General features: G+C 48.7%; 1 protein-coding gene across 1 annotated transcript in view; it reads left to right on the top strand.

Annotated features, from left to right (window-relative positions):
* RPTOR (regulatory associated protein of MTOR complex 1) overlaps window positions 1-22,005 on the top strand; it is a 412,605-nt gene that overhangs the window by 300,788 nt on the left and 89,812 nt on the right. Inside the window, exons 12-13 of the mRNA XM_030827216.1 lie at window positions 1,865-1,948; window positions 4,129-4,239. Of these exons, the coding sequence (XP_030683076.1) occupies window positions 1,865-1,948; window positions 4,129-4,239 (195 nt within the window). The remainder of the gene's footprint in view (window positions 1-1,864; window positions 1,949-4,128; window positions 4,240-22,005) is intronic.

Below are 22,005 nucleotides of genomic sequence, written 5' to 3'. Positions count from 1 at the left end.
TTGGAGGGACCCGATGCACATGCCTTCCAGCATAGACACCATTAAGGAAAAAATCAAAAGAAGTAATGACATTAAAAGTGTAAAACTTGGCTGGGCGCGGTGGCTCACGCCTGTAATCCCAGTACTGTGGGAGGCCGAGGTGGGTGGATCACGAGGTCAGGAGATCGAGACCATCCTGCCCAACACAGTGAAACCCTGTCTCTACTAAAAATACAAAAATAAATTAGCCAGGCGTGGTGGCAGGCACCTGTAGTCTTAGCTACTCAGGAGGCTGAGGCAGGAGAATGGCATGAACCCAGGAAGTGGAGCTTGCAGTGAGCCGATATTGCACCACTGCACTCCAGCCTGGGCAACCGAGCGAGACTCTGTCTCAAAAAAAAAAAAAAAAAAAAAAAAAGTGTAGAACTTTAATATAACAGAAAAAGTATGTGCAAAACCTCTGGCAAAGCCCACTCTAACTTATAAGGAACTCTGACATGTCAATAAGAAAAAGCCGCATACTGAAGTAGAAAACTGAAGGCATTCAGGGCAAGTTTACTGGAGAAATGGCCCATCAGCCTGCAAAATGTACTCCCCTTGAAATCCAGGTGAAAAGGATGTATTTTCACCTGTCCTATTGGCTAATAATAGTGTAATATGGGCTAGTATTGTCCCACAAGCTTTAAATTTATTATTTAATTTAATGAAACCCTTTTGGGCAGGTGTTGTGTTGTATGTGTTTTATGAATTAATAAATCAAGGCTCAGTGACGTTAAGTAATTTGCCCAGAGTCATACCCCAGTGAGCGCTGCTGGGTGACCAGCTCAGGCAGCAGGAAGCTGGCGCCCACGTGCGTGCCGTCAAGAGTGTGGGTGGGTTCAGCCGCAGGGTCATTTGGTAACTTAAGTATATATGCTCTGACCTTACCTTTTTAATACTCACATTTATCTTAGTGGAAAAGAATCATGTAAGTGTGCAGATGTACCTCTTAGGATATTGATCACAATATTATTTATAAGAGCAGCATTTTGGCCAGGCATGATGGTCCTCGCCTGTAATCCCAACACTGTGGGAGGCTGAGGCGGGAGGATTGCTTGACCCAGAAGTTCAAGACCTGCATGGGCAATGTAGTGAGACCCCCATCTCTATAAAAACACAAAAATTAACCAGCCATGGTGGTACATACCTGCAGTCCTAGCTACTCAGGGCTGAGGTGGGAGGATCACTTGAGCCCAGGAGGTTGAGGCTGCAATGAGCCATGATCTGGCATCTATACTCTAGCTTGGCAACAGAGCAAGACCCTATCTCAAAAATAAATAAATAAAAATGTTAAAAGTAGGAACATTTTGATGATAATTTAAATATCTATCAGTGGGGAAGTTGTTTGAAAGAATTGTGTACATTTGCATAACGGAAGTACCGTGCTGCCTTTGGGAATAATATGGTCAGTACATACCTAGTGATATGAACGATGTTCACAGTGCATTGTTTCGTTTAAAAAGGAGCTGAGAAATAGAATCACGTATTATCTAGTTCAAGATCAGTAAGAGAAGTGTGGACATAAAGAACAGTGTCTGAGTTCTTATACCAAAATGTCACCAGTGGGTTAGCTTTTTAAATGCAATTAAAGCATGTTTGTTCTAGTATTTTCTACACTGAGCATGTTTTATCTGTGTAATAAAGGAATAAAGCGTGTTTTCTTCACCTGTCTAAAAGCATGAACTTGTAAGGAAAGGAGCACCAGCTCTAGGTAACTGTGACTGAAGCAGCAAACAGATCTGAACTGTGGTCAGACTGCTCCAAAGCTGGCAGCTCGTGCAGCAGTGTTTTGGGGTTGCACACCAGTATTGTTTGCAGTGATACCATTTTCTTCTTGTTCTTCCAGGTGCTGTTAAGCCAAGTGCACCGGCTGAGAGCACTGGACTTGCTTGGAAGATTTTTGGACCTGGGTCCCTGGGCAGTAAGCCTGGTGCGTGCCTTCTGCATTAACCTGGGGGCTGAGGGAGGTGGGACAGAAATTAGGCTCCGTGTTTCAGTCTGTGCACGTATTTCATGATCCAGAGCCACCCCAGCTGTGAGACCCAGGGCGAGTGTGTCCACCGTGGTGGTGTCCTGTCTCCTGAGGCCCTCAAGGAGCCCACTCTGTACCCGTGCAGCCTGCAGTGCTGCCTGGCGTTTGGGGGTCTGGGGTTGTCGCGCCTCTTTATGTCTGATGTTAGACATAGGAGTGAGCGTGTTGTTGGCAGGTCACCTTTTCCTGAGCCGCCGCCCAGCGCTGCAGAGGAGCAGGGCACCCCTGAGCCTGACGCAGCACCCGCCTCGTGGTGCTGCTTCCCCCAGGAGGAGTCTGGATCCTCAGCACTGTCTGCTCACCATCATGGCAGGCACAGTTTGGAAACGCTCGTCTGGTTCCTCATTCTGTAGCAGAGTAGTGATGGCCACTAAAAAAACCCTGGCAGAGGCAGGATCAAGAAGCGATGCGCATTTAACAAATAACTCACGGGGAAAGTAAAAGGAGGCTGAGAGGCAACCGCAGAGTCAAGGCAACTTGAGAGACCGATGGCCAGCTGCCGTGTACAGTAAACCTGACTTGGTTCTGTTGAAGTTCCAAAAATGAATACTCATAAAACAATTAGAAATTTTACAGGAGCTGGATTTATGTTACTCAAGAATCATTGTTCGTTTTTCTTGGATGTGGTTACTGGATCGTGTCTTTATAAAAGAGACCTAATTTTTTAGAGATAGACACTGAATATTCACCAGTGAAATCACGTGACATATGAGCCTTAATTTACTGTGCTTGGGAGCGGCACAGTGGGGCAGTGGGTGCGGAACCGCTGTCACGGAAGCTGGGTGGTGAGTACTTGGGTTTGGTGTATTTAAGTATTTTCATCAGATAATGTTGACAAAGAGTGGTAATTGATAGTCCAGCACTGAAGGAGGAGAGAAAACATCCAAAACTCGGAAGAATCATTCAGCACTCACCACTGGGCCATTTTCACTCTAGGTGCCTGAGGCCACAAATAGCTTGTAACAGAGTCAGGGCCTGAGTCATTGGAGGAAGGCTGGCGTGACTCGGTCACTTGGTGTGTGCGTGGTGGTGTCACTTAGTCATCCTGGAAAGGCCTGCGTGGTATTGCTTGCTCTCGAAGAAGACAGGAAGCGTGTATTCATAACATTTTAGAAAGAGTTTCATTTTTAAGGTTAATTTTTTAAAACCAATTTCTTCCCTTTAAAGAATTAAGCTTCTGCTCATTGGAAATTTTGCTAATACATGAATCGAGGCCGGATAAACGAGGTATTTTTACAGGTACAGATTTTGCCTCTCAGGTGAGGGCCCAGCCACCCGAACCAGAGAAACTGCTCATTCCTTGTTAAATGTGGCCTTTCAAAGGGAAGGGACCCAGGCCTGGGTCCCACCACCACCTCCTGTCTTGGTTACAGGGGACCTCACTTATTGGAAGGGGATACCTTTGGGATATCTTTGAAATTCCAGCAGCTTTGAGATAAGGACACAGCAGAAACCCCTGGCTGTGGAGTGCAGCAGTACTTTGCCAGGCATCCTCCATGCCGCAGTGCCCTCCACACTCTCCCTCCCCTGCCTCTGAGGACAGAAAGTTCCCTGAGAATGACACAGCCAGAACCGGGCACCAGCGAGCCCCTGGGCGAGCCCCGCTCCTCCCTGCCTTTCCCAGAGCAGGCGTCTTTCTCCCAAGGTGTATCTGAAGTGCGAATGTGAGTGCTGAGCAAGCTGGCTGCACCGTCACGGGGAGGTGGCCATGGCTCGTACGTGAACAACACAGTGAAGGTGCCTGATGCTCTGCTGCTGAGAGCGGAGAAGGCCACCAAGGGCAGGCGAGGGCCCCAGGCGCAAGCAGCCTGCGCCTCCACAAGGAAAAGCTGCCACCCGATTAATTCCAGTCTCTTGACACCAGTCAAGGCTGGCAGTACGTGGCAGCTTCTAGGAATAAATCGGAGATGAATAAATCTGGAGGAAGCCCCTCTTTACTTTAAGTGAGGCCGATTCATTCCTGTTGCATTTCCCATATATGCTGAAGATAAAACCGCAGCTGGTCCCGCGTGGCACCCCTGCTGCTGCCCGTTCCCTCGCTGCGGCACAGGCGCGCTGACGCCCTCCCTCTCCCCCAGGCCTTGTCTGTCGGCATCTTCCCCTACGTGCTGAAGCTGCTCCAGAGCTCGGCCCGAGAGCTGCGGCCACTTCTCGTTTTCATCTGGGCCAAGATCCTCGCGGTGGACAGCGTGAGTATCCCTGCCCTCCTCCCCAGAGTGATGTGAACCCGCTGGCCCTTCTGGGGATGCCGAGCCCTGTGCTTCCGGCCTGCCCTTTCTCCAGCCTCACTCCCTTTCCAGGCACTGCCGTTCCCTTCCTCTCTTCCCGGGTAAAGTGGGACGTGCCCACCTCAGCAGCCACCTCTGGGTCGTGGGGGCTGTCACCTACCTGTCCTGTCCCTGGCCTTCCCCTGGTACCCTGCGCTCAGTCCCCCCACACCGTCCTGTCCCTGGCCTTCCCCTGGTGCCCTGCACTCAGTCCCCCTGCCTGTCTGACCCCCCGTAAGGCTGTCCCCATGCTCCTGACCCTGACTGGAAGCACCCCCACCGTGGCAGTAAACTTGGCCTCTGCCTTGCCCAGACCCTGCATCGGCCCCTCCTGTGCCCACCATTGCATATCTCCCCTTCCTCAATGCTTCACAGGTGGTCTGGGCAAAGCCCTGAGGTGTTAGGGGCCACCCCCTTTCACGGGGCTGTGCGGCTCTGCCCTCTCTGACGGGCATCAGCCCTGGCCCTGCAGCCACGTGTTCGCCCCTCTATCATCTAGGCCAGGGACCCGTATTTAGCTATGTTAAGAGAGACACAAGGTCAGCTGTCCCTGTCCCCAGCATCTTATGCTTGGGTGCGGGCAGGGGTTGCAGGTGACACCAGCCCTGTTGTGAGGCAGGGTCACCTCCTGCAGGAGCTACCAGCGAGATGGGTCAGAGGAGTGGGGCTGAGAAGTCCTATGGGCGAGACCCGGCCTATGCTGAACTGGAAACACCAGGAAAAGCCTTGAGGGGGTGGATGTCAGGCGGGGGTCCAAACATGGAGGTGGCAGGGCGGGCTGGGAAGACATTTAGAGGAGGGCAAGCCACTCCATGTGGCCTGTGTTCAGGGACACGCAGGGAGGCCCCGTCCACGCGGAGGGTGCACGGTTCCCGGTAGACACAGTTAAACTTCATTTAGCAGGCATGGGGATTATTACAGATTTTGGAGCAAAGACATCAAAGAAAGAAGCTGTGGTTTATAAACGTTGCCTGGCCTCGGTGTCAAGTGGATTGTAGGGAAACACGGGTGGAGAGCACCTTCCTCCAGGAGTGTGGGTGGAGGAGGTCGAGCTGCAGGGCTGGGAGGGCGGCAGAGAGGGCGGCACCAAGCCTGGGTGGGGAGAGGTGACTCGGGCTGGAGCCTGCGTGGCCGGCCGGGGCTCAGGGAGCCTTCCAGAGACAACTGGTCAGGAGCCCTGTGTGGCCTAGGAGCAGGGCTGGCCCGATGCCAAGACTGGGGACCTCGTCCACCCAGTGGTGATGGCAGGCGAGACCCTCAAAGGAAAATGTGGAAGGCTCGGCTGCAGGAGGGCTCTCGAAAGCTCCTCCTGTGACACAGTGGATAGGAGAGCTGTACAGATGGTGCAAAGGGTCTGGGAAGGGCTCATTTACAGAACGTGAAGATTCTAGAACAAAGGGTGTGTGCTGGGAATGGAGCTGGGGGATATGTTGCCCTCTGCAGGGTTGTTGGGGACAAAGACTCCCAGAGATGCCTTTGCCTTTAGCTGTCCGTGTGCAGAGGGGCACATGTGTGTGACACAGAGCTGGGCTCGGAGCCAGGTTGGCAGGGAGCCCCGGGAAGAAGCCAAGTCAGTCTTGCTCTGGGGGCGCCGCCGCGGGTGAGGAGAGCGGGACGGAGGAGCTGGCATCAGGGCAAAGCTGGCTTTGCTCCCTGCTTGCTTTTGAAGCAAACCGGCCCCAGCAGCTCATTAGAAGGCCTGTAGGAGCAGGTCCACGTTCCCCCCGGACTTCAGCCAGCTGCTGTGTGCACGTGTGTGCGGGGGTGGTCATGTATGTGGGCGCTTGTGCGTGCACGTGTGTGTGGCGCCCTGTCCGGTGGCCTTCATATGCAAAGACTCTTAATTCCTAAGTCCCCTGTGAAGTTAGCTTGAATTTGCAGCTTATTCACTGGTGAGGCACCGCCCACAGGAGGGAGCAGGGGTCGCATAGCTACCATGCGAGAGGCCAACACCCCGCTGGGCCCCTTCACCAGATCTGGAGCTCCTTGCCCACACAGGGAAAGGGAGGGTCTAGCAAAGTCACAGAGCAGGTACGGGAGAGTGCCAAGAACACCTTGGAGAGGCCATGGCTTGGAGCCGGGGAAGGCCACCCTTCCCTTTTCTGTGTGGCAGGTGAGGGGAGAGTGGACAGAGCTTACAGCCCCCGGGGCTCCTGCCTGCTGCCCAGTGCTCCCCAGGCCAGAATCTGTCAGCTTCTCCATCCAGTCACTGGCACTGAGACCCGGCCTCATCCTTAGCCCTGTCGGCCATGCCGCACTGGCCACCAGGACCCGCTGTGCTCACTGAAGCTGCCACATTGGGCTTTGTTCAGCCAAATTCACTGCCCCTGCTGTCCAGGCACTGGCAGGCATCCCTGAGCCACAGGCTCATACCCAGCCCTGCACACCCCACACAAAGCCACTGCTGTGGCTCCCACCCACAGCCCCTGCTGACTCAAGTCCAGCCCAGGCCATCAGGTCCCCAACTGTGCTGCCTACGGACCCCTGGGCCCCTGCTCAGCCCTTCTGCTCCCTGCACCCAGCCCTGACCATAGCCCCCCGATACCCCAAGTGCTCACATAGGACTTTGGCGTCGCAACAAAAGCGAGGGAGTGGGGAGGCTGCTGTCAAAGCGGGCGGCGAGGGCTTCCGCCTTGGAGGCATGCGTCGATCGTACCCAGCAGCAGTTGACCTCTCGCTGGTTCCGCTGATTCTTATAGATTCCATGAGATTTTCTGCTAGTTCGCTGGTTCTTGTAGATTCCCTAGGATTTTGTGTATATGCTCTCTCCAAGCAGAAGCAGCTTCCAGCCCCTCTTCTGGTTCTGGGATCTCTCACTCTTTTTCTGGGCCTGGGGCACTGACCATGGCTCTGCCGGCACGGGTTGGCTGCCGTGCTTGCCATCTCTCCCGGCTGCTCCTGATTTCCTGAGCTGGATGCAGGGAGCTGCTGCTCCTCCTCTCAGCACAGCTGAGGTTGACCTTGACCTCAGTTCAACCTTGAACCCTCCTGGGCCCAGTGCTCTGCACCTGGCTGTGACCAGGGAACGCTCCATAATGGTGACCAGAATACCGTATATTTCAGCAAAATATTTTCCCTGCTACCCATTAAACTACAGGTAAAGAATGACAGCTTTGAAAGATTGGCTAAAGCACTGGATTTAAGAGTTAAAAACCTGAGTTGGATCCCATCACCCCATTTGCTCTGACAAGTCATTTTCACTTCCCTTGGCCATGATTTGCCTCTGTAAAATCATGGCAGTGATCCTTCGGCCGTCTGCCTCCAGCCACAGTTCCAGAGCTCACAATCAGGACGTGGAAAACTGCTGTGTAAATTATAGAGGAACAGGACCAGGAAGGGGCACCACGTAAATCTCACATCTCTCCTGCCTGTCTCTGTTACACTAAAACCTGTTCTTGCTAAACGGAAAGCTTGGCTTTGTGAATCAGGAGGCGAGAGGTCTGGGTCATTTCTATTTTACTCTTCTTCAAATTCATTGAAGAGCCACATTATGTAAACAAAGGGTGTTTGGCAGGAAGTCATTTTGAAACGTGGTTTCTGTCCTACACCCATATCTTCGTCATCTACTTAGATGTCTTGGCACCTGGCCATGGATGAAGGACCATGTGTAGAGGCTCTGGGATGCACAAAACAGTGACCCTTACATGACACAAAGCCCAGGGTGAAGGGTTGGAAGAGATGCCATCTGCATGCAGTGGTCTGGGATTACGGCCGCCTGAACCTGCTCCCCAGCCCTGCCCCAGCCCCGCCAGTGCTGCAGGAACGTGTCTAAGCCAACTTTGATTCTCAGACTTCATGTTTCTAGTACCTTTTAGGACCTAGAAATTCATGATGTCTTTATTTTTAGTCTCAGGGGTGGCTCTTGGTGAAAGGGGACAGCCTTCCTCGTACCTTCATCATGACATTCTCACTGCATCCACAGCCCATCATCGTATTGCGGTACAGGGTGTCTTGTTTAAAACTGGCTCTTGGTCCCGTGGATCTCCCAGGGCCTGTTGCTCTCGAGTACCCCAAATGGCAGAACGTGGCCATGAGCACGGAGGCTGCAGCGCGCCTTGGTTTTACACCCTGCTCCAGGCAGATACCAGGGCCTCGGGTTTAATATTCATGCTGCTGAAGGGGTTATCTGCTCAGTACTGCTTGGGGAGCTATTCCCACAGCCAGCTGGGCGTGCCCTTGCCTGCAGTGTTCTTGTAACTGCCTGCAGGCACCACAGGCCTTCCTGTGAATTAATTTCTTAAGCAGCTTGTTGCACCTGCATGTTTAAAAGCAGTCATTCCACTGAGGGGCATTTTGAAGTGTTTCCGGTAGAAACTGAGCCTCATCTACCTCACCTGCCTCGCCCTTCCTTCCATCATTATCCTGGCGATAAATTCCCAGAGATGAAAGTTCCCTGTGTTTTTGAGGGGTCATTCCTCCACTCCCTTCCCCTTCCCACGTCTGGCCATGGATGTTGCTGGCGGTCCTCCGGATCTCCACCCCTACCCCCCATGATGTGTGCACCCCCCACAATGTGTGCATGCCCCTCTGTGTTGGTGGTGGTCCTCCGAAGCTCCGCCCACCATGATGTCTGCTCCGCCCCATCCTTGTGTTGCTGGTGGTCTTCCGGAGCTCCGCCCCCGCATGATGAGTGCCTCCTGCAGCCCCCAGCGGTCCCCGTGACTCCTGGGGCTTGCCATTGTGCAGATCGGGGTGCACATGGTCTACAGACAGGTCCACCTGTGAAGATCGCAGAGCCTGCTCAGAGGTTCAGAGGTGCAGACAGAAGCCAGCCACTCCCCCAGTGTTCTCAGCATCCCCCTGCTGCTGCCAGCCAGCCCTCAGGGCACACTTAAGAGTTTGAGAAGGATGGGAGCCCACTCAGGCTGGGCCCAGTTGAAGGGCGAGCCTGGGACCTCCCCTCATTTCCCAAGCACCTGTGGGGCACACCCTGTGTCCCATTGTGCCAGAACCTCTGAGGGATTCATGGGGAGGCCTTAAAGAAGGTGGGCTCGGCGGAAGAAAAAACGGAAGAACACCATGTGCCATCGGGGAGAAGTGTGTGCTGTTTGCATGAGACGGAGCAGGGCACAGTGAGAACACTGATCTGACAGAGATGGCACCACACAGGACAAGGAGCACCAAAAGGGGCACATGAAGAAAGCCGTCTCTCCAGGATTCTCCCAGGACTCTGATCCCAGAGGGCCTCCCCCCAGAATCACTCCCCATGCCAGGTTACACTGCACTTCATACCACCAGCCAGACATGACCAGGCAGGTAAAGAGAATCAGGAAAATATGACCCATAATGAAAAAAGGAAATCAACCCATTAAAACCTACTCAGAGCTGCTGCAGGTGTTATAATTAGCCAGGACATTAAAACATTAGAAGTCTATTCCACATATTCAAAAAGTTAAATTGAGACATGGAAAATATAAAAAGAACCCAACTTAAATTTCTAGAGATGAAAACTGCAATATGTGATGGCAAAAAATATACTTGATGGGATTAACAACCAGTTAAGCGTTGCAGGAAAAAGCAGTAAACGGTTAGGCACAGGGCTCACGTCTGTAATCTCAGCACTTCTGGAGGCTGAGGCAGACAGATCACTTGAGTAACCAGGATTTCAATACCAGCCTGAGCAACATGGTGAAACCTCGACTCTACCTGAAAAAATACAAAACTCAGCCATGCATGTTGGCACGCGCCTGCAGTCCCAGCCATTCAGAAGGCTGAGGTGGGAGAATCACTTGAGCCCGGGAGGTCAAGGCTGCAAAGAGCCGTGATTGTGCCATGGCATTCCAGCGTAGGGAACAGAGTGAGGCCCTGCCTCAAAGAAAGAAAGAAAATAGCAATAGAAACTAACAAAAATGAAGCACGGTAAGAAAAGAAAAAAATTTAGTTAAAGGAATATTATTCCATAGTGGGACAACGGCAAGTGACTTAACATACTATTTGGGGGTCAATAAAGGAGGCTAGCAGAAAAAGTATTTGAAGAAACAATAGCTAAAATTTTTTTTAATTTGATGAAAATTATAAACCCACAGATCCACGAAGCTTAGCAAAGCCCTAAGCACAAGAAACCTACACGAAGGCATATCGCAATCAAATTGCTTGAAAAACAGTGAGAAATTCCAAAGTCTAGAGGCAGCCAATAAAAAGCCAGTAAGGAGCAAAGGTGAGAATGATGACAGGTTTCTTCTTACAGATTTCCTACAGATGGAAAAGGCAGATGGCGGAACAGCATCTTTAAAGCAAAGAAAGAGAGAGAGAGAGATAGAAAAAAAGCTGTCAACCTAGAATTCTATACCCACTGAAAATATATTTCCAAATGGAGGCAAAATAAAGACTTTTGAAGACATACAAAAGATGAAAACTTATCCCCGGCAGATCCACACTACAAGAAACGTGAAGTCCTTTAGCCTTGAGGAGAATACTCTTCAGAGGGAAACACAGTTCTACACGAAGGAATTCACAGCAGTAGAAATGAGTACTATGTGGATAAATATGGGATTATTTTCCTTTTATTTAAATCTTCTTTAAAAGATAATTGTTTTAAGAAAAACAATAACAGTGTACTATGAATTTTTTTCAATAAGCCTTTTGCACTCTTAATTTTTTTTCCTTACGAGACAAGGTCTCATTCTGTTGCCCAGGCCAGCTCACTGTAAGCTCAGACTCCCTTGCTCAAGCCATCCTCCTGCCTCAGCCTCCCGAGTAGCCGGGATCACAGGCACAAGCCACGGCACCCCACAGAATGTATAACATTTGTAAGAGCAAAATGTATGCTAACAGTAGCAAAAAGATGGGGAGGAGAGAGAATGAAGAAATACTGTTATAAGATTCTTGGACTTTGTTTGAAGTGGTCTCATATCACCTGCCTGAAGATGAACCACAATAGTCCATAAACCCTAAAGCTGCCACTCAAATTTTAAAAAGAGTTACAGTTAATTAGCTGACAACAGAGATGATATGAAGTCATAAATATAGACAACGTGGAAAGTAAAAGATAACCAAGAGTAGATGCAACAAATAGAAAAAGGCGGGTTCATAGATGGACACATAATCCTGCCCGTCACCACAGTGTGGAGACTGAACGCCGCAATGAGAAGGCAGAGGCTGCCAGGTTGAAGAGCAAGAAAAAACCATACCATGGCTACATGCAATGTACTTTTGGCATAAAGACATGAGCAGATTAAAGGTAAAAGGACGGGAAGAGCTCTGCCATGCAGGCCCTAAGCAGAGGAAGGCTGCAGGGCCTATGTTAATATCAGACAGGAGGAGGTTTGGGAGCAGAGAATGTTGCTAGCAATAAAGATAGACATTTAATAATGCTACAGAAGTCCATTCATCATTCATCAAGAGAATGTCGCAGTCCTAAATGTCTATTCACCTAATAAGAGAGTTTCAAAATACATCCAACAAAACTGATGGAACTGCAAGGAGAAGTAGATAAATCCGTAATTATATTTGGAGATTTCAGTGCTCCTTTCTGAGTAACTGACAGGACAAGCAGAAGAGAAATCAGTAGGAATAGTGGAGACTTGAGCAGCACTCTCCAGCAGCTGGGCCCTAATGTTTGTAGAACACGCCACACAGCAGCCACAGAGTGCAAAGAGCCTGTGCCAGGATAGGCCAGACCCTTGGCCAAATAAACCTCAACAAGTGTAAAGAACTGAAAGCCTTACAGGCTTGTTCTACAGCCACAGTGGAGTCAAACTCAAATCAATAATAGATAGTAGGAATGTCTCTAAGCACTTAGAAACAAAAACTTTTAGATAAATAAATGATTTTCATTTCATTCCATAAAATTTTAAGTACATTATATTCATATATGTGCTTAATACAAAATAGAATATAAATATGTAATATTCAGATATATAGATACTATAAGTCATGAATAACAGATTTAAATATTACTATATGTATATATCATACATAATATGATGTACATATAATTATAAATACTTGCAATAAATAAATACATTATATAAATATGTATATTAAGATATAAAATAAATAGGTTGAGTATACGTGGACCCAGCTCTGAACAGTGCTGAGAGGGGAATGTGTAGCAGGTGCTGGACGATGCATTGGAAAAGAGGGACAGTCTCCAACCGGAGATCCCGGCTTCCACCTGAAGAGGGCAGCGCGAGCGGAGTAAATCCAGAGCTGTCGGCCAAAGGAAATGATACAAACCAGACTGGAGACTAATACGAAAGAAAACAGTGAAACATCAAAATCTGTTGAACAAAACATATTTTTTTTAAAACAGATGAATAAAACTGTGGAACACCACCCTGACGGATAAGGAAACAAAGAAGACACAAATTCCAGCATCAGGAATGATAGAGGTGACATCATGAAAAATTCTAGGGATATTAAAAGGATGATAAGCAAATATCATGAGCAACTTGATGGGAGAACATTTGATAACTTTGATTCCTTGAATGACACACACTACTCACTCAGGAAGAGATCGTTAATCTGAATAGCACTATACTTTTTTTTTAGAGACTGAGTCTCACCACATTGCCCAGGCTAGTTTCGAACTTCTGGGCTCAAGCGATGCTTCCACCTTGGCCTCCCAAAGTGCTGGGCTTACAGCATGAGTCATTGTGCCTGTCACTACAAGTGGAATTTGTAGTGAAAACTTTTACTACAAAGAAAACTGCAGGTCCAGATGACTTCGCCAGTGACTTTTACTGAACATTAAGGAAGACATATTTGGATGACATCTAAGCACCTTCCCATATCATTCTATGAGGCCAGCATTACCTGATACCAAAGGTTAGACACACATCACAAGAAAAGAAAACTATGGATCAGTATTCTCTTGAACACAGGTATAAAAATGCTAAATAGAATTTTTGCAAATTAAATTCAATGCCATATAAAAACAATAAAACATAATCTAGTGGGATTTATTTCAGGAATGTAAACCTGTTTAAGGATTGAAAAATCAATGGATGCCTCTTCAGATTATTAAAGAATTATTTTTAAAGAGAGAAAAGTCCATGTAATTTACCATATTTAAAAAAGATGAAAACCATCTTACCATTTCAAGAAATGCAGACAAAGTATTTTAACAAAATCTGAGATCCACTTCTGATTTAAAAAAAAAAAATTCCCTGCAGACTCTTAATAGAAGGGAACTTCGTCAACCTGACAAACAGCATCTCCAAAAATTTACAGCCAACGCCATACAATGGTGAAAGACTGAATGTGCAAGATCAAGCCATCTGTTCTTGTCACATCCCTCGACATTGTACTGGAAGTTCTAGGTAGTACAGTGAGTCAAGGAAAAAAAGGCATTCAGGTTCAAAAGGAAGAGGTTTAACTGTATTTTCAAACAGCATGATTGTCTATGTGGAAAATCCAGTCTAATCTATTTTAAAATGCTACTAGAAAAAGTTTAGTAAGTTTGCAGGTTATGAGATCAATATACAAAAATCAATTTATGTATATACACTAGCAATCAACAATTAGAAGTTGAAATTAAAATAGAGAACATTTACAATACCACTAAAAAAAAAAAAAAGAAATACTTAGGGATACATCCTGGCAAAAGGTAGGCAAGATCTGTACACTGAAACTACAAACCATTGTGAAAAGAAATGAAGGAAGACCTAAGTAAATGAAGAGATCGTCCATTATCTTGATTTCTGCTTCTGAGATCCACATGAAGATACAAAGGACCTACAGTAGGCAAAACAGCTTTGAAAAAGAAAAACACAGTTGAAGGACTAATACTACCTGATTCCAAGAGTGACTATAAATCCACAGTACTCAAGATCAGAAATAGCTTCAAATGGACAAACAGATAACGGAACAGGAAGAAAGTCAGGAAATAGACCCATACATATAAACACCTGCCCTATGATGGCATGGAGAAAATGAAAAGACAAGACACAGGCCAGGAAAATATTGACAAATCATTTTTCTGTTAAAAACTTGTGGCAAGAACATAGATAGAACTCTCAAAAATCAACATGAAAACAAACACAAGCAGACAAAGAAAAACAGGCAAAAGGTTTGAGCAGACACTTCACCAAAGAAGTACGAATGGCAAATCAGCACATGAAACAATGCCGAATATCATTAGTCACCAGAGAAATGCAAACTGCACCCACAGTCATATACCATTGCACATCGAGTAGATGCCTAAGAAGCCGATGCTATCAAGTGTTGGCAAGGCCGTGGAGGAACTGGAACCCTCGTATGCTGCTGAGGGCAGTGCAAAGTGTGCATTACCACTTTGCAAAATTATTTCACAGTTTCTTATAAAGATTAGCACACACTCAGCATACAATCTAGCCATTCCATTCCTAGGTATTCCCCAAGAGAAAAGGAAGAATGTCCACACAAAGGCTTGTACATGAATGTTCCTAGCAGCTTTATTTATAATGGCCAAAAACTGGGAATAGCCTAAATGTACATTAACAAGCGGATGAATAAGCAAACTGCAATCTCTCCATGCGCTGAAATCCTACTCAACAATAAAAAGGCATGAACTGATCTCAAAATAATTACATTGAGTGACAGAAGCCAGTTTAAGAAAGGGTACATACTGCATGTTTCCATTCATTTAAAACTTGAGAAAATGCAAACTACAGTCACAGAAAGGAGATGAGCTGCTGCTTGGGGCACGCGAGGGTGGGGGCACAGGGGCGGAAGAAAACGTCTGAGGGGCCAGACCCCACCTAGATTGTGGTGGTAGCTTCACAGGTGTAGATGTGCGTCCAAAATCTTCAAATTCTGTACTTCAAATTTATATGTCACTTATCCATCAGTGAAGCTGCTAAAAAAATTCTAATTGTGGGACAGTCTGCAAAGAACTGTACTATTCCCGTCTAGATTTTTTTTTTTTTTTTTTTTTTTTTTTTTTCTGAGATGGAGCCTCACTCTGTCGGCCAGGCTGGAGTGCAGTGGCACGATCTTGGTTCACTGCAACCTCTGCCTCCCGGGTTCAAGCTATTTTCCTGCCTCAGCCTCCTGAGTAGCTGGGACTACAGATGCCTGCCACCATGCCCGGCTAATTTTTATATTTTTAGTAGATAAGGTTTCCCATGTTGGCCGGGCTGGTCTCAATCTCCCGACCTCAAGTGATCTGCCTGCCTCAGCCTCCAAAGTGCTGGGATTACAGGCATGAGCCACTACACCCATCCCCCCTTCTAGATTTTTAATTCAAGAAACACCCCCAAAAATATGGGGAGATTTATTCTCAAGACTAATGATGTGTATCAGCTAAGTGCAATTCCTGGTTGGATCCTGGATCAAAAACCAGAGGCTCACAGAGGACAGTTGTGAACAATTGGGAGGAATTTGACTGTGGACTGCGTGTCAGGCAGGAGGATCAGAAGGAGTTTGACTCTGGACTGTGTGTCAGGCGGGAGGATCGGGAGGAGTTTGACTCCGGACTGCGTGTCAGGAGGGAGGATCGGGAGGAGTTTGACTGTGGACTGCGTGTCAGGAGGGAGGATTAGGAGTTTGATGCTGGACTGCGTGTCAGGAGGGAGGATCAGGAGGAGTTTGACTCCAGACTGCGTGTCAGGAGGGAGGATCGGGAGGAGTTTGACTCTGGACTGCGTGTCAGGAGGGAGGATCGGGAGGAGTTTGACTCTGGACTGCGTGTCAGGAGGGAGGATCGGGAGGAGTTTGACTCTGGACTGCGTGTCAGAGGGAGGATCGGGAGGAGTTGACTCTGGACTGCGTGTCAGAGGGAGGACTGTGTCGCTGTCATGTGTCTGGACTGTGATCATGGCTTTGTGCTCATGGAAGCAAATGTCCTTTTCCTTAGGAATATTTCTGGGCAAAGCGTCATGCTATCTGCAACTTTCACACAGTGCAGAAAAACACAGGGGATGGGGGGACAGAAAGCAAACATGGCAGAGTATTTTTTGAAATTGTCCTTAGGGTCGTGTGATGGGACCAGAGCTCAAGAGCAGCAGAACTTCACGATGAGAAAGTCCAGGAGATGTGGCCGCAGCTGTCCTCCGCTGGTCACACTTCGCAAGGATGGTGGTAGCGGTTGTTTTAATAAGTTCCTCAAGCCTGCTGTTAGCATTTGTCTATCTGCTAATTAGCAAGATTAAGGAGGGGAGAGTTAATTAAGGACTCCCGTAGGCAAGGTTCCAGTTAATTGAGGGTTTTTCACAGATAAAATTAATACTCAGTCCAGACCGACCTTCTGAGTTATAGTTAATAAAGTTGTGGTTATGGTACCACCAGGGAACTCCAAGGGCGTAATGTCAGTGGATCTGGAAAGACACTCAGTGACGATATTCATGAAGTAAATCCAGATTTGGAGATTCAAAGAGGCTTCCCCCTGGGAACAGGCTGCTGTGGTCCCCAGAAGGAACCCGCGCTATGAAGAAAAGGCAGATGAGGGAGTCATAGAATTTTGTTTCTGCAGCCCCCACGTCTGTGCCAGTTCTCCTTCCCGTGCTCAAATTCTCTGCTGTGTTCTCTGCAAAGTCGTTTCACCACAGTGCATGTATGCTGGTGCTGATAGCCTCTCCTCTTCCTGCTTCTCCACTTTTCCCCACTCCCCCTTCCTCACACACGTACACGCAAAACTCAATTCAAAAAATGTGCAAGGTTAGCTTTCTCTGTCATCCAGCGATGACTCAGTCTGGTCAAGGGGGCAAGAGAGCGCCATCTAGAGCGCGTGACCCTGCTGGTCCGACAGCAGAAGGCAATGCCCTGGCGGGGGCTAGTCTAGTTAGGACCTGAGCAAACATTTTACCTCCTGTGCTGGGATTTTGTTGCTTGTGTCCCGAACTCTTGTTCCTATAGTTTCTATCTTAACAAATTTTATTTTTAGAACAATTTTAGATTTACAGAAAAGTTGAAAAGTAGAGTTCTCATGTACCCTACACCCAATTTTTCCTATTGACATCTTCTATTAGTACAACATGTTTGTCACAACAATCAATGAACTTATGTTGATCAGTTATTAACTGCAGTTGATACTCTCATCAGATTTTCTTGCTAATGTCCTTTTTCTGTCCCAGGATCCCACATGACATTGAGTCCTCGTGTCTTCTTGGGCTTGTCTTGGCCGTGACAGTTTCCCAGACTCTCCTTGTTTTTGATGACCTTGACAGCTTTCAGGGGTACTGGTCAGGGATTTTGTAGACTGGCCCTCTGTTGTGATTTGCCCAATTTTTTTTTTTCTTTTGAGACGGAGTCTCACTCTGTCACCTAGTCTGGAGTGCAGTGGCGTGATCTTGGCTCACTGCAACCTCTGCCTCCTGTGTTCACGCCATTCTCCTGCCTCAGCCTCCCAAGTAGCTGGGATTATAGGCACCCGCCACCACGCCCGGCTAACTTTTTTGTATTTTATTTAGTAGAGATGCAGTTTCACCATGTTAGCCAGGATGGTCTCGATCTCCTGACTGCGTGAGCCCCCACGCGTGGCCATGCCCGATGTTTTTATCCTGATTAGATTGGGGTTTGAAGAGGAAGACCACAGAGGGGAGTGCCCTTCTGGTCCCGTCGTAACAAGGATGTGTGCTATCCCTGGTGGCGCTGGCCTGGGTCCCTGGCTGAGGTGGAGCTGACCTGGCTGAAGTCAGGCTTCCCCTAGGTGAAGCCGCTGCTGCTGCCCCTTCCGGAATGGGCTGCTCTTTGGAAGGAAGTCGCTTGGATGTGCTAGGATTTTGTTGCCTAAACTGCTTTATGTCTGTGGTTAAACTTATTCCTTCCTGCAGTTTCATTATCTCTTTAGGGTCTAAATATAGTTATTTTAATTTCCTTTTGTTATTTATATAGGCTTATTTTATAAGGCTTAGTCTTGGAGTTGTTTTATTACGTTTTGTTTTGCATTTCTGGGATTTTTTTAGTATTCCTTCTTTCAGTTTGCCCCTTCTTGAGCTAACCTTCCTGCAGTACCATCTTCCAGCTGACTGTCAGTGGACGAGGTGGAAACAGTCTTACTCTTTCTGTGGGGAGCTTTGCCACTTAGGGACCCTTGAGCAGTACTCAGGAACGCATCTGTGCCCAGAGTTGGGTGAGTCCCAGGAACGGCAAAAATGTCACCTGGCATTCCCCCTGCTCCACACATAGTTTAATTGCCTTGATGGTCCATGGAATTTCCAAACTAGAGGTTGTGATATGCAGAAAATCAACAAGATTGCATTGCTAGGGGACACGTTTGTGAAGCTGGCGACTTCCACAGAAACTGTCATCGGCGAGAAGGGGCTGTTGAGGGGACACATTTGTGAAGCCAGCATCTTCCACAGAAGCTGTCATCAGCGAGGAAGTGCCGTTGAGGGGACTCCGGGTGGTGGTTCGTCATTTGGAAAGTAGCACTGCTGTGCAGAATGGCCTCTTTTTAGCCACCCTCCTAGTTCCGTGTGGAGCCCTCAGAATGGGTTTTACTCCGGGCAGATTCTAACACACCCTCATGCTATCCCAGGAGAACCGCAGACCAAGAAGGCAGAGGCCCCTTCCTCCCACCCCCATGGAAGCCGGACCACACAAGCTGGGCCACCTGTCCCGGCACTGGGTTGGTCCTGGGAGACCACCCGCCCCAGAAGAGACCAGGCCAGGTGACATGCACATTGGTGACAGGCCAGGCTGCAGGGAACTGGGTCTGTCGGTGTCCCCTGGGAAGGTGGGAGGTGTTTGGCCGGAGGGAGACAGTTGTATCAGCTGCCTCTGGGTTGCCAAGAATGAAATGAACAAAAGAGAGAGGAACCTGGAGGGGGCTGTCCGCCCAGCCATCCCAGTTCCAGGCTCTTTCGCCTGCACCCAGGCAGACTAGACCGAGTGCAGGCGGGGGTGACGGCTCGCCCTTTGCAAGATGGATGGGCACAACGGGGCCCTGGCGGGTGGAGGTGGCACGGGAGGCTGTGCCGAGGGCGACCACAGAGGCTGTCTCTGTGTGGCAACTTCAGGACCCCATGATTGATGGTTAGGCTGCTTGGAACCTGATCAAATCCCAGCTCAGCCTGCTGGGTGTGAGCAAGGGAGAGGGGATAGGGAGCCTGGTCAGCCAAGAGCGAGCCCCCCACCACTGAGGAGGCTCGGGGGGCACCCCCAGCCTGACTTCCCCCTGCTCGTGACTGGCTCCTGTCCCGCACTCTTTCGCTACTATATTTCCTCTTCTTAGTATTAGAATTTGGATGAGAAGGGCACCACAGTTTTGACCTGAGGTCAAGGCTGGGTTCGTTGCAGGTCCAGAAGGCTCCAGCTCAGACACCTACTCCAGCCAGAAATGCCCGGGGCTCTGTGTGGTTCCAAGGGCTCCTTTGCCGGCCCTGCCACTGGCAGCACTGGGCACTGGGAGCCCCTCCACTGCTCACCTCAGACAGAGCAGCTCTCAAGTGGGAAGCAGATCCTGGGTGTGATTGGCATACGTGATCTGGAATTGTGATGTTTCTCCACAGCCCAAACATGGGTTCTTTTATTCATTTATCAAACATTTACTGAGCGGCTAATAGGAACCAGGCCGTGCTGCCTCCTGGGACTAATAAAGACTAGTAATGCGTGTTTTTCTCCTCACAGAGCTGAAATCTAGCCCGGAAGGTGGAGGGTGGAAATGGCTAACTCAAATGCAGCAGCTTGGGAAGTGCAGTCCAAGTCCCTGCAAAGGATGGGGAGAGAAGCCTTTGCAGAGGCTGTTGCCTGGGGGCAGGGCCCCAGGCAGAGAGGACAAAGGCCAAGCAGGCAGAGGGAGCTCGCCACATTCCCAAAGCCGCAAAAAAATGAGTTTGGTGTGTCGGCCACATTCCCGAAGCTGCAAAAAAAATGAGCTCGGTGTGCCCCAAAGTCTGAGGAGCTGAGGAGAAAGGGGAAGATGAGTTTCTTTATTCAGAGATGTTTCTCAGTCACCACTGTCACACTGCTGGGTTATTGACACCAGACTGTGAAGAATCTCACTGTCAATGCCACACAGGGGAGGGCATTGCTTACCATGACTCAGTGTGGCCTCAGGGACAGTGCGTGAGGCCCGGCAGGACAGCACTCGGTCTGTGCTGGGGAAGTTTTGCAGACGTGCAGAGATACAGACGTGGACCCAAGTCAGCCCCGGGCTGAGCAGCGGGTCCCCCGGAAGGGATGGGCAGTGAAATAAGGATTACATGTAGGGGCAGAGGACATCTCAGTCTGTACCTGTCTATAGCATTTTAATGTTTGATCCTTGATGCCTACAAATTTTAGGACAGGTACGGAAAAGATTGAAAAAGATGGAAAGCATGCCAGTGATTTTGCTATGGACATCAGATACAGCATTCAGGGCCACTGTAGACGTGGGTGTGTCTGGCCTGAGAATAACTAAAGAGCTTTTTTTTCTTTAGACAGAGTCTTGCTCTGTCACCAGGCTGGAGTGCAGTGACATGATCTCGGTTCACTGCAACCTCCACCCCCCAGGTTCAAGCGAGTTTCCTGCCTCAGCCTCCCAAGTAGCTGGGACCACAGGTACGCGCCACCACACCCAGCTAATTTTTGTGTTTCTAGTAGAGATGGGGTTTCACTGTGTTAGCCAGGATGGTCTCCATCGCTTAACCTCATGATCTGCCCGCCTCGGCCTCCCAAAGCACTGGGATTAGAAGTAACCATTTACAGAAAATCAATATGTCTATATTAATATATATATATTTATGTTTAAATATCTTGCCTCACTTGGCGAGTGGGGAATGCACCATGCCCAGGGGTGAAGGTCTCAGGGGGAAAGCTTGTCTTCCACTGCTCGGTGGATGTTCTGCCGAAATCGTGAAGAGCAGTGAGCTCTTGTGACTGGTGAACAGAAATCCCTACTTTGGTATTATTTCCCTAGGCATTACCAGTTTTATTGGCACCCACCATTGTGAAAACTTTGCGAATATAAACATCTCAGCACAGCCCTCCATCGGCCTTCAGATGACTTCCCCGGTAGCATCCTCATGTTATGGTAACACACCACCGAAGGCTCACTCAGGAGCCATTTTCTTGTTGGAAACTTTCTTTCCTTCCCAGCACCCCTGCTCATAACAAGGACCAAACTCTTCTACCCAGTGGACATGAAACATGGCCCCATATCTCTGTGATTGTCTCTGTGTTCACATCAGAACGCGTGTGGTCGGGTGTTCGCGTGAAATCGCTCGGGGCTTGGCTCATCATCCTGCCTCCTTAAGCCTCCTCCGTCAGGCACGGTGGTCTGTTAGCCTGGGCGTAATTCTTGTGTTCCTGCTTCTCCATAAAATAATCCTTAAAATCTTTGTTAAGAAGAATAAAGGGAGGGTCTCTTCCCATGACATCTTTTGCCAGAATATTCAGAGGAAGAAAGCCCGCCCTGGCCTTACAGGTGCACCTTGTAGAAGGCAGGGCCTTGGCCAAGGGCTCCTCCTGGTCTCTGCCCCATTGTCCTATCTGCTTGCAAACCACATCTTTAGTTGCTGCAACAACGAATACATGCTTGCATCTTCCCACTTTGTGTTCGCTCTTCTCTTCCTCACCTCCCTTTTCCCCATTTAAAAAAATATAAATTCCTGAAATCCTGAGACACAGAAGAATCAAAATTGGCTTCAATGTGTGATGAGGGAAGGGGGCTTGCTCAGAAAAAAAAATTTCATATTCATGCTCTTTCCTCTCCACCTGCTTTCTACTCTGGCCTTAACATGTCACCACCATAGCTTGATCTGGGAGAAAACAAGCACAGCAAGATGGACCCTGTTGAGAGGGCGGCTTTGGCAGATTCGCGCTGCCGGCACCATGCCGCTCATC

Source organism: Nomascus leucogenys, chromosome 14, assembly GCF_006542625.1.
Source record: "Nomascus leucogenys isolate Asia chromosome 14, Asia_NLE_v1, whole genome shotgun sequence".
NCBI lineage: Eukaryota > Metazoa > Chordata > Mammalia > Primates > Hylobatidae > Nomascus > Nomascus leucogenys.
This window is presented reverse-complemented; position numbering and strand designations above follow the sequence as displayed.